The 12,976-nt window shown below is 35.9% G+C and overlaps 1 protein-coding gene across 2 annotated transcripts; it reads right to left on the bottom strand.

Annotated features, from left to right (window-relative positions):
* Positions 1 to 1,997: 1,997 nt before the first annotated feature.
* On the bottom strand, positions 1,998 to 12,276 carry FGG (fibrinogen gamma chain). Of its 2 annotated transcripts, XM_074229096.1 has the most exons (10): positions 12,136 to 12,276; positions 11,970 to 12,014; positions 11,563 to 11,743; positions 11,368 to 11,461; positions 9,181 to 9,311; positions 8,049 to 8,182; positions 7,469 to 7,653; positions 5,871 to 6,148; positions 3,336 to 3,502; positions 1,998 to 2,805 (listed from the first exon to the last, which is right to left on the bottom strand). In XM_074229096.1, the coding sequence occupies exons 1-10, from the start codon at positions 12,211 to 12,213 to the stop codon at positions 2,791 to 2,793; spliced, it is 1,308 nt and encodes a 435-aa protein (XP_074085197.1). In that variant the 5' UTR covers positions 12,214 to 12,276; the 3' UTR covers positions 1,998 to 2,790. The 2 variants fall into 2 exon arrangements, with proteins under 2 accessions (XP_074085197.1, XP_074085196.1); XM_074229095.1 differs by lacking the exon at positions 1,998 to 2,805 and having other exon boundaries at positions 3,294 to 3,502.
* Positions 12,277 to 12,976: the final 700 nt, after the last annotated feature.

Below are 12,976 nucleotides of genomic sequence, written 5' to 3'. Positions count from 1 at the left end.
CTACCTTCCCTCCCCCCTCCCCTGGTGGAAAACACTTTGATAAAAGTTGCTATGTACATTTGTGGTTAACATATGTACTTATTAGTTATTTTGAGTAAGAGAAATTAGGAAGGAAAAGCAATAAGAGAATTTTTTTTCAAGTGAACATAGTATACGTTCAGATTCTGTGGGTATTTTTTTCCTTTGAATATGGATGTCATTGTTCTTAACAGGTCTCCCAGGGTTGTCCTTGATCTCTGAATTGCTGAGAGGAGCTGCATCAATCATAGTAGATCATCACACAATAATGTTCTCTTGGTTCTGCTTCCTTCACTCAGTATCAGTTCTTTCCATGTAATTCTTTCCATGATTCTCTAAAGTCCTGCTACTCATGGCTTCTTATAGAACAATAGTCATCAGTATAACCTCTTGCACATGAGGAGTACCCAGTAAATGTGTTGAATAGATGAATGAATGATTATATAAATGAATAAAAGAAATATCTTTTCTGATTTCAATTTTATCAATCCAATTAGTAGATGGAAACCGAAGAAAGGGAACAGTGCTCAACATATCTAGTACAGTACTTCTACCTGATCAGAGGATAATAGATTATAGTGATTTAAGCTCACTGGCTAATGCCTAAATTGTAGTTTTGCTACTTTAAACTCAGGATTTCATCAATTTTTAATGCCCACTTGACCCTAACTCTAAGGGTCACTAGAAAAGTTCCTTTAAACAAAAAAAATTTTTTTAATTTTTTCTACCTATTACTACTCTACCATCAGGGTCTCTTGTTAGCCAGGCAAGGAACTTAGAAATCATCTTGGTAGTGATGCCAATTACACAATATCCTCATTTTCAACTCACTAACTTGAAAGGGTTCAAGAACTGGATGTGACCTCATTTTTATCTTTAATCAGTACCTCCCTAGAAGAAAGGTCACAAAGCACACAGCTCAAAATTTGTGGACTCTGAGCATACCTCCAAAGAGCAGCTAGAGTCTTTCCAAGGTCTAACTGTGTGGGTGGAGGTCCCAGAATTCTTTGCATTTTTACAAAAGAGTGAAGAATTAAGCAGAGGATGGGAAAAACAAGTTGATTCTTTAAAGCTAAAGCTAAACAGATTTTAGATTATTTGCTATTTGAATTATTAGAATCACTACTCCCTTCCAATATTGTGGAAAACCAGTGGTGGATTATGTTTAAATATGTGCTTTTGGTTGGTTAGAGGAAAACATTTTTTTTTCCTCTGCCTTAAGCTAACATAAATTAGCATATGTGTATTAACATAATGTACAGGAATAGAAATTTTGTAGTTAAGGCATGGCAATAAGATAATATGATTTAGGGATCAAATGAACCTTGGAAATCCTCTCTTCTAAGCCCCTCCTTTTATAGGTAAGGAAACAAAGGCTCAGACTGGTTGAGTGATTTGCCCCAGGCCACCCAGCAAGAAAAGTCAGAATTCAAACCCAGATCCTTTGACTCCAAATTGAGTACTTTTTCTATTGATTCTCAGAATAGAAAATTCAAATAGTACTTTTCCCCCCAAAATGTTCTTCATCCTGTTTCATTCTTTTATCTTTCTTTTTTTAAAATGCTAGAAGTGATGTCATCAACTGGTGGTAACCTATCATTTGAATGACCTTGGGCAAGTTACTTCCTATCCCTTGTATAATATTTTTCCTGGAAGTTAAATGACAGAAAGCTACTAGGCAGTTTCTGAGATTCATTTTGCTACATTCTCCTAAATTCTTCAAGGCAAGTAGATAATGAGCTAGCTGTTATCCCAAACTCTCTCCACTGTGTTATCCCAAAGAATAGTCTGGGGATATCCCAACTGTGAAGCAATGAGAATGTATCAGTGGGATTCCCTCAAGTCTCTTCCCTAAACACATTCTCTATACAAAAAAATCCTCAATCACACAGAATTCTTGTTCAAAAAGGAGAGGCATACAAAAATATTAAATATGTGAGTCCAATGCCACAAAAAAAGAAAAATTCATGTCAATTCCATTGAATTCAATGCCAGAAATATTTATTAAGTCCCTACTGTAGGCAAGGGTACTGTGCTGGGGAGAAACACATTTTAGATATATAAAAAAAAAACCCAAAACCCACCGTTCCTGCTCTCAAGGAGCTTACAGTCTTATAGTCAACAATAATAAAGAATGTAGAATGAAATACTGAAATTCAGTCATAACATGTAATTATACAACATTTTAAATAAATGTCACAAAAGTCTTAGTGTATTTTAAACCATTACTAGCTTAAAATACACGTTGGAACAACCAAGCACAGTGTTTCCTTGGCACTCATGGGCATTTCTTGGAATAAAAGTAGTTGTTTATGTTTAGCTCTCCAAGACTTTGTGACTTGTGTTTATGGCTATATATGTCTTCCATTCCTGTCACTTCTGATGACATTGAACTTGTATCCTAGTTCATTGTCCACTCTCTTGAAGTTAATTGTTTCTTCTGCTTTTTTTACAACTGCTCCTAATGCTTCATGAAATGCTCATCCTGTAATATGAGTGCCATATATATCCTTAAATGTGAACTACCTTTGACTTTGGTTAAGGATCAAGTAATGGTATAAGGCATTTGGTCATATTACATATATGAATTTTTTAATCAAAATGGCATATCACATGTACAAAGTTGTTTGAGACAATTTCAATCCTGGAAATCAATTCTGAGAAAAATGAAGTATGTGTGGCAGAACAAGTTCACTCTCCCATGGAGAAAAACAGTATGTCTCTGTTCAGATAAAAGTCCTTTAAAGTATAGGTCATGTCAGTATCATCCTTTTAAATATCTCCAAGCTATAGCAAAAAATGAAAAGAAAGAGCTATAATTCTTTCCTTTAAAAGCAAAAGTAATTAGATATTACAAATATGAACAGCCTTCAAAAAATTTTTTAACTACTATAATACATAGATGACAAATACCAAAATCTATCTTAAGGTCACTTTTGAGTAACAGACTGAACAATGCATAGCCTAATTTACATATATATGTACATATGTGTGTTTATGTATATATGTATATACATACATATATACATAAATTTTATATATACATATATTCATATGTATATTTATACTATATGTGATTTTAAAAATAAAATCAGCATGCATAAAATATTCCATCTTGATCTTGTCTAATAAACAGTAGGTAGTAAATTTCATCCCAGGCTGAATAATAGTCAACAAGTATAGGAAGAGAAAGATAAAAAGAATATTGAAAAGAGAATTTGTGTGCCTTATGGAATGAGTAAGATAACCTTTATAAAAATACATCTAGTGTTCAACTGTCTCTTAATAGTCTATTTTAAGAAGTGATCTGAACCCACCTGTTTGGCTCCACCCAAGTGTTGTTGCTGGCCATCTATTGAAAGTCTGTTGAATGGAATAATCTTCATGGTAGTTTTCTTCATAGAGTACCACCTTGACTTCCAGGTAGCCCAGATAATGCCATTATCATAACCACTGGTAGTTGATGATTTTGAGTAAATACCCCCTAAAACAGAAATTATGCATATAGATCTCATGAGTCTGAAACTTCTTGAAACAGAAGTGCTATTTTTAAAAACCATTTATAAATAATATATAGTGTCCTCCATTGTGTGTGTGTCTTGCCTCATTGTGGAATAAAGTTCTAGAGAGTTCTAGAGGGACCCTAAGTGCTGATGAAATTTTCCAAGGCTTGTGAATGCATCATCTGCTACTTGAGGACAAATTTATCTAAGCACAGAGAGGGTCTTCATCAAAATAATGGCCAACTGGTGATGACACTTGTGGCCACAACAGCTTATGAAACCATTCACTAAGGGATCAGTACCAGTGTTATCATGATTTAAAGCAAGTATTTCTATACAAAATGTAAGACATTTTCCAAATGTCTTAAAACTTCCATTTAAAAAAATAGATGTTTGTCTTATTGTGCTAATATATAAATAAGTGAAGAAATATGTGAAGTATATGTGATTTCATCAGTATAGAGGTTCCTAATGTGGAGATTCCCATCCTTGAACTTAAATCTTGGGGAGCTGCCCAAGGGACACTGATATTCTGTGATCCACCGAAAACTTAGGTACACCTCTGTTCAAGACTTTTCAGAATCCCAGAAAGTCTTATCATAATCATCCTGCATTGATAGGTGGTATTCTCTACTCCATTAAAATTATAGGGCCAAAACCTAATAATGATAGTTGCAATAATAATATTAAATCTTAATTTAGTAAGAATTTTGAAATCATATAAAAATTGCAATGATAATAGCTAATGTTTTTAATTTATACTACCACTTAGTATAGGGATTGAATCAGCTTAGACTCATTTCAATTCAACAATCATTTATAAATCACTTACTGTGATTTATATAAATCACTTACATGTACTATATGTACATATAGCAAGTATCTAAAAAATTGATTTTCATTCATTTTCATTCAATCAGCCCCATATATATTATACAATTAGAGTCTAGTGGCATTCCAAATTGCCCTTGACACATCTAGTGATCCTTCCTCATTGAACTCAGCAATTTTGAAATCAACACATTTGGGTCATTTTTCTAAGGGCAAGTAAAAAATGTTCAAATCCTTCTTTTTTATATTTATTTAAAGGGAGTAACTTGCCTATCTCCAAAGGGGGAACCTAACTGAGCCAGCAAAAATGTACTCCAGGAAATGGCACAGGAGTGTTGCTAACACACTTCACTGTAATGTATACAGCAAATCTCATGAGCTTCAAAAATGGACTTTTTTTTACTGTCTCATACAGGGATGAGTCAGGAGTTACCATCATGGCACATGGGAATGACCTTGATCAAGCATCTTCTATGACAGAAGCAGAAGTCAATATCCCATAAAGAAGGGCCACTGGTCCAATGGCCAACATGGAAGTGAATTTTTCAAGAGAAAGGTACCAGGAATATTAGGTTGCTCAGCAATTTTAACTCCCTTTTGACATGATGTCAGGTAGACTATTAGAGTAATACTCTGAGGAAATGAAGTCTATATTCTGAAGATTGAGAGAATAAATAGAACTAAAGGACCTTGAAGAAGGATTTCATTGAGATAGTATGAGGTCTCAAGAGGCAATATACATAAAATTGGCTTTCAATATCCTTTTTGTTTTCCTACCTCCTGACCTAGGTATACCTTGCTCTCCCAGGACCTCTTTATACACCAAGTCCTCTGCTCTGTTGCCCACATTTCCAAATAGCACTTCTGCTATGTCTCCAAATGGCACTTTCATAATTCCCTTTCATTAAGAAAATACATCTAAGCTCAATAATTTGTTAACTACCTTAAAGGTGATAATTAAAACAAATATCTATCTACATACATATACATTTATCTGCTCATTTGCTTATGAGTACTCAAAGAATATACTACTCAGGTGACATGTATATTTAATAAGAAAGGGGTTAGCTACAAAGAGTAACTTTGTTGGTGAAAATTACATAACCTATAACAAATCACTGAACTGATATTTTGCAGTAGTTGGATTCTGTATGATTGGGGCTAAGCCCAAGTATTAACTAGGCTTTATTCAGTTCTGACTTTGAAAAGAAAAGGGAGAAAAAAGTAAAAATATCCATCCATCTCTTAACTATTTTTCGCTCTTTGCATAAAAAGGATCATGGGTCATAGGCTCATAGTTGCAAGAGAATTAGAGATTTTCTAGTCTCTCACCCTCATTTTATACATGAGGAATTTGAGATCAAAGATGTTAAATAACTCGCTCAGTGTTTTTTTTAGCATCTTGTTAGGTCATAGAGAGAGAGGGGGAAAAAAAAGGTATATTTTAATCTAGACCTTCTGACTCTAAATCCACTGCCTTGAATAAAAATTGTATAATGAACCATGAGATGACAATACCTTGGTAGTAAACACCATTGAGGTGACCTGCATGACATTTGTTCATCCACCAGCCAGAGCCATCCTGTTCAGCACAGTTGCCCTCAAACTTATCATTGTCATTGTCCCATGTACTGAACTGCATTCCCAAATGAGAAGTAAAAAACTTGTCACTTGGATCATCACCAAAATCAAAGCCATCAAAGGCATCTCCTGCATCTCCTCCAATGAAGTAGCCATAGGTCAGTCTGTATTTGTCAGCTTCAGGTCCCACCTTGAACATGGCATAGTCTGCCGTGCTATGGAAAAGGGAATAGATCCATCAGTAACCTCTGTCCCATAGTTTCTTCCAAAAGCTATCATTTATTTTTTTGGAGATATCAGCATTATTCCTAGAGGTTGTCATGGTGTTTACATGTGAAGTACTCATTTATACTTCAATTTCTGGCAACATAAAACAGACACATGGGGCAGCTTAGAGATGCATTCACGGTACATTTACAGTGCCTCATGCAACCAGGATACACATTTTCCCTCAAAGAAAATATTATCCATCTAGATTCAATTTAATTCAACAATAATTTATTAAATACCTACTATTTATAGGTAATTTTTTCACTGTTGTCTGGACATTTAGCATCATGTACACAGAAGCCTAGTGAACCATGGATATTTTCCTAGTCATTCTTGGTTATCAAGTTTAGAAAACTTAAGAGAATAATAGAGTTTAAAATGTTAGGCTTTGAAGAAGACAGATTATTTTCCTAGAAATGTGGATTGTAGAAGTCAAAAAAGATATTGTCTTTGTCACATGCATGAGTATAGTGACATGATTCTCAGTTGGCATGCCAGTCTTGCTGGGAGTTGAAGGCCAGGCATACTCCAGGGGTGTTGAGAAAAATGCAGATAATCATACGCATGATGCATGGATTTTCAGTTTAGGGAAAGGATTCTCTTCTAAAAGGAAATGTGAGGGAGGGACAGAATTCTATAGTGTGGAGGAAAACAGGTATTTCCCATTGAAGCTGCTCAAGTTGACTTTATAGAAAATATTCAATTTCTTCATTGGTTTGCAATGTTTAAAGAATGGCAATTTTTGACAGGGGAAAAGCTCTACTAGTAGAAACTAACCAGTATGACACAGAATTGATTTCTTCATTCTACTGATATATTAACATTGCTCCAGGTAGAAAAATTTTAAATGTTTTAAGGAGGGAATTTAGTGCAAAAGGATGCAAGTTTCCATGACTTATACTGCTCAAAGCAATTATTATTATATTCTTTTATAGGAATTAGGAAAATTCTATTTTTCAATTATAAATTAATGATTAATTTAATAATAAAAATTAATTCTAAATTGTAATTAATCAAAATTTTAAATTTTAAATTTATAAATTGTAAATTAAAATTATAAAAATGCTTTTATAGGAATTAGGAAAATACAAAGATAAGATGCTCCATGCCATCCTTATACCTCATTGGTGTGATTTTGTGGAAACCAGGGCACTTTAAGAAACTGAACTAGTTAAGAATTGGCTTAGATTTCTTATGGCAAACAACTGCCTCATGGTAAACAAAGACCAAAGACCAAATCTTAAGATAACCCTCTTAAACTCTACCTGGTTTTGCCACTCCAGTCTTCCAATTCTATTCTTAATGCATATGGGATTGTAGTCTGGGTGCTTAGAAGGTGAATCTTTTCATTTCCCAACCAGAACTCTGTGTTGCCAGTTGGAGAGAGATGCCCAAATCCTTCCTTATACTGAACCCAGTTTTTCTTGAAGTCCAAGCTTCCATCCACTCTCTAATAGAATATTTGCAAAGGTAAAAGCAGAGGATTAGTGACCAACACATTAATACTGTCATAGCTTTATTATAAAATTATGGTAAGTGGATAAATTATTTAGATGTTATGAGTCACGACTCAAACTGGATTCTTTTTTTTAATCAAAAGGAACACTCTGTGTTACAGCTTCCATTTCTTTGATGAATAGTTGAAGCAGGAAGTAGAAAGAAAGAAGGAAAAAGAAGAAGAAGGAGGAGGAGGAAGATGAAGAAGATGATGATGAAAGAGGAGAAGGAGGAGGAGAAAAAGAAGTGAAGAAGAAAATTGAGGAAAGAAAGGAGAAAAGGGAAACAAAATCTATGAGGAGGGGAAGAGGGAGAAGAGGCAGAAGAGGAAGAAAAACATTAACATACCTTCTGAAGCACAGTCCATCCATTGCCTGATGAATCTATCTCACAGTAGACTAAGAATTGCGTTTTAGCTTTTAATGGCTTTACAAAGTAAAGACCACTCACTGAGGCCCCCTTGTTTGCAATGTCTTGACAATCTGTTGAAAAATCAGATTATGTCAGTCATTGTAGTTCCTCTTGTTTCATTCTGGGGCCACATTCATGGGGACATGAACAAACTGGAGCTTATTCAGAAGGCAGTCAGGATAGTAAGGGAGTTTGACATTAGGTCATTTGAGGATTTGCTAAAAGACTTGGGAATGTTTAACAGGGAAAAGGAATACTTGATGGAACTGGAAAATTATCTGGCTTCAAGTATTGTAGGGCTATCATTTGGAAGATAAATTAGATTTGTTCTGCTTGGACCCACAGAACAGAACTAGGAGCAAGAGTGGGATTTGCAGAGAATCAAATATGAGGAAAACCCCCCAGACAATTAATTAAGACTTTTCAAACATGAAACAGTCTGCTTCAAAACCTAGTTGCTTCCCTTTTACTGGACGTTTGTAAGCAGGGGCTAAATGACCCATTCAGGGCTCATTTTTCCTCCAAATTGCACAGCATTTTCATTCGCTGAAGGAACATGCATGTAAAGCCTTTTGAACCACTTAAACATTAAACAGTTGGCCAACTATCTTATTAAGCATCTCCTTTGTGACAGACACTCTGTTCTAAGTACTGGAGATACAAGGAAGGAGTCCATAGTCTAGAGGAGAAGACAATGTGCAAATAACTTTGTGCATACAAGATATAGGGGCTAGTCTCAGAGAGAAGGCACTACTTTTAAGGAGAAGTGGGAAACACTTCTTGCAGAGAATGGGTCTTAACTGAGACTTAAAAGAAACCAGGGAAACTAATAGACAAAGACCAGCAGGGTCAGCATTCTAGGTAGAGGCACAGCCAGTAGCAACACTAAGAGTCTGGAGATGACATGTCTTGTGTGAGGAATAGCAAGGAGGTCAGTGACACTGGATTGCCAAACACCAGTTGAGTAGCAGCTGGACTTTCACCCATAGATTGGTCTGTGATTGGCACTCTGTCCCTGACCCCCAACCCCACCACAGAAAGTTGATCCTAGAACTAATGTTTTACTTACCCTTTCCAGTAGTTTCTTGTATTTGAACTGAGTCCCTACAAGGCTCCTGACATTTGGCTTCAAGTTCAAATGCCTTTTGTTTCAACTGAAGAATCTTTTGGTTGTTTGAAAGAAAGATCTCTTGCAAATATCTATAAACAAAACCAAGACCAAAAATAATAGCAAACAATAACAAAAAAGATAATTGAAGCTTTGTTTGACCCTAATAATTGTGTCTTTCTTTCAAAATGTTGCAAGACATATTTATTTTTCTCTTCCAGTAAAAATTGTAACATGACACAGATGGGGCTGAGGGGAAGCATCTTAATACTTTTAAATTAAAATTTACAAGAAAAGATAGTTTTCAATATTCATCCATTTGCAAGTTTATGAATTCCACATTTTTTCTATCACCTACCCTTCCTGCCCCTTCCCTTGATGGCAAACAATCTGGTAGAAGTTGTACATGCACAATTGTGCTTAACATAGTTCCATATCAGACATCTTGAAAGTACCCTAATCTTCATGGGAAAAAAAATAAACGTTAACAGATACTATTAAAGAGTCTACTTTCAATCTGAATATCTACACCTAGATGGCAGTCATGTGATTTGAAGGAAAGTACACTCTGGGAGTTCATCTTGATGTTATGCTTCATGACCAGATATGGAATATAAGGGGCAGTTGATGGGCCATCAACATAGGTAAAAAATTAAGATGCTGCATACTATAAGAGAAAAGGTGCTGTTTGAATTCAGAGCTGTATTCAAATTCTGGCTCTTCCATTTAATGATCTTGGGCAAATCACCAGAGCCTTCAGGCTCTTCATCAGCACATTGAGGAATGCTGCCAGCCCTAGATCTATGATGCTTTGGGGGGACTTGAATAAAATGAACACTTGCCAAGTAATTTGATATGTGCTCACATTTCTATCATACTTTGAGGTTTATAAAACCTTTTTTTCACAATCACTATATGGCAAAGATAGTGTGAATATTATCTCCATTTTACAGAATAGAAAACTGAGTCTTAGAGAAGGGACCTGATAGCCCATATCACACAATACTGAAATATGTTATGCCACCTCCCAAGAAAGGAGGCCAGAAAATCAAGAACATTCATGTACCCACTATTAATTGTTCTATCCCATTAATTTTTATATCTACTGAAGCCCAATTTGAGGGCGCTCAGTTTTAATCATATGGAGACTATACATACCTAGGGTCTCATCTTCACAGGAGGATTTGCTACTTCTTGCAGAATGGGAGCTGCAGAAGTCCAACATTTTGCTTTGACAAATCTTCCTCATATTCACTACTCTGTCACTGAGTATGGATGAATCCTAAAGATTCCTGGGTTTTTGTTATACTCCCTTGCCAATGCAATGGCATTTTCCATCAAATCTACAGCAGAAGCTTCCCATATGCTTCATACCTTCCTTTAGAATATTAACTTTTGGCAACAGGAAAGGCCTTGCTTTTCTCTTTGCATCCCTAATACTTAGCAATGTTGATATGCCATATGCAGTTAAAAAGTCCTTTAGTTCATTCTTTCATTACTGAACCTTCTCTTCCAAAGTGCTAGGCTATTTTTAAAACAACATATAAAAGCAAAGTTAATTTTCTGTGATCCAACACTCTCATGTTCTTGATCCCATCAAGGTTCAAAAAAATAAAAAGTCTCTAGTGCTACACTAAAAAAATCATTTCTCTATCTTATGAACCCAAATATGAGTTGTAACACCAAAGGAGAAAATTACATTTGGAAAATGGCAATCAGAGACATCAAGGAGACCCCTTCTTATGGAACATTAAAAAATCATAAGACCATAGAAATATGTCTAGAGTTTGAAAGGGTCTTAGAGGTCATCTTGCTCATTTCCCCCACTTATGAGGATCAGAGATAAAATGACTTGTCCAACATCACAGAGTAAGGATTTGAATTTGGAGTCCATTTTGGTAACAAGTTCAGTATTCTTTCCTCTGCCCATAAACTAATACTAATATGAAAAAAAAGAAAAATAAACATTTTATGGCATTGACATTCTCCTCTATGCTATACTTGAATAGGCAAATATATTGCCAATTTTAGGTTTTGAAGATGGAAAATAAAATAGATGAAAGAATTTCCCTCCCAGAAATAAGTAACATTGAATTTAGAATACAATAGCCTTTAAAAAAACAAGCCTATATAAGCCAAAGTTCTTACTTAACATTGTTTTCTTGTGTGAGAACCAATGTTTCATATTTTATAATCTCATCCATCATCTTCCTTGACTTCTGGGTCACATCACCAATCACATCTGCAAAAAGGAATCACACAAAGAAAAATTTCAATAAGGCAAAAAAACAGGTGAGAATAATGTCTACTTTCTCTTCCAGTTTTCCAGTTTTGTGTCCTTACTTTGTGGTCTTGGATCAGAATTGTGGACAATTTGGATTTTCTTGATCAACAGTTTAGATTCTGCTGTCCTATTTTCAATATCCTTTAAAGTATCTTCCATGTGCTGAAGGTCCTGGTCTACAGTACTTTGGTATTTGTTTAAGAAATCTGCAATCCCACAAGTAGCTGGGCAAAAGCTACCCTGCAAGATAACCACAAAAAAACACATTTCCAAATACCTTGCTACCTAAGAGCTTTGTCTGAAATCTCCCAGGATTCAAAAGAGAGTGGAAAAAAAAAAAAGACAGAGTGAAAAGCAAATCCCTATTATTCTAAACCAGTAATTTTTATGCCATATGTCTTGGGTTCCTTACTATCTAGTCCCCCTCCCCATCAAACACAAAAACAAGAGACAGACAACTACTTACAAATCGTTCATCTAAAATGCAGCAGTTGTCTCTGGTGGCAAAATACTGTGGAAAGAAAACAACAGGAATTTCACTAGTTGGTCATCACATTTTTTTCCTTGTGATTTAATCCTATAAGTTGTAATAAAAATATATATCATAATAGTAACAGTGTAGTCACACTTACTGCTTGGCATGTTGAAAAGATTAAGAGTAATGTGGAACAATACAGAGCTAACCTCTGGGGATGCCAAGGCAGTTTCATGGTGTCTGGAATGTTCTGCCCTTCTGTCCCCTGTCTCCAGTTAGCAATTTGTAACACCTCACTTTCTTCCTACCCTTTTATATGAATTCCAAGGATGATGTTGACCACAGTCTGTCAGGGCAGCTACTAAGAGGGCCAAGGGCCAATCAAGAGGCTGATTTACCAGAAGGATGGGGAAACCTTTCCCACCTCTAACACTCTCTCCTCCCACCCCCAACACTCTCTCTTTCTCTCTCTCTCTCTCTCTCACTCTCTGTCTCTCTCTCTCTCTCATTCTCTCTCTCTCTCTCTCTCTCTCTCTCTCTCTCTCTCTCTCTCTCTCTCTCTCTCTCTCTCTCCCCACCCACCCTTTCCTGGGCTTAGTCAACCCCACAGATTCCCAGATTTTGCATGCAGGTTTCTGCTCCTCCCCCCCTCATCCCTATACCTCCACCCCTTGGTCAGAGCCAACCTTTTCTCTCTGAAGCAACAGTAATCTGAAAGCCTGGTCAAGCATTAACTGTTCTATGGAGAGGAGAGGCAAAGAGACTGAAGCAACCACTTCCCGGACATGATTGAGATAACAAACATGGTGGTGTGACCTAGAATGGAATGAACCCAGACTGGATTTAGGATGGTTCTCAGGGTCATTCCAATCTTACCTACTTTTTAAATGTTCCTTTCTAAACTTTAGGATGGGATCAATAGACATGTGTGCCAGAGTGGAGGTTATTGATGGGGTGAAGTATGAAGAGGACACTTGCTGTCCCTCCATACATTTTAT

Source organism: Macrotis lagotis, chromosome 3 (assembly GCF_037893015.1).
Source record: "Macrotis lagotis isolate mMagLag1 chromosome 3, bilby.v1.9.chrom.fasta, whole genome shotgun sequence".
Taxonomy (NCBI): Eukaryota; Metazoa; Chordata; class Mammalia; order Peramelemorphia; family Peramelidae; genus Macrotis; species Macrotis lagotis.
Note: the sequence above shows the minus strand (reverse complement) of the source record. Positions and strands in the feature narration are given on the sequence as shown.

Coding starts and splice junctions, on each gene's coding strand:
- FGG (XM_074229095.1), bottom strand. CDS start 12,213: ATGAAACTGCCTTGGCATCCCCAGAGGTTAGCTCTGTATTGTTCCACA. Junction 6,149..7,468: donor GACTGGAGTGGCAAAACCAG/GTAGAGTTTAAG, acceptor CCTTTTCCATAG/CACGGCAGACTATGCCATGT. Junction 3,503..5,870: donor CAATGGTGTTTACTACCAAG/GTATTGTCATCT, acceptor TTTCTGTTTTAG/GGGGTATTTACTCAAAATCA.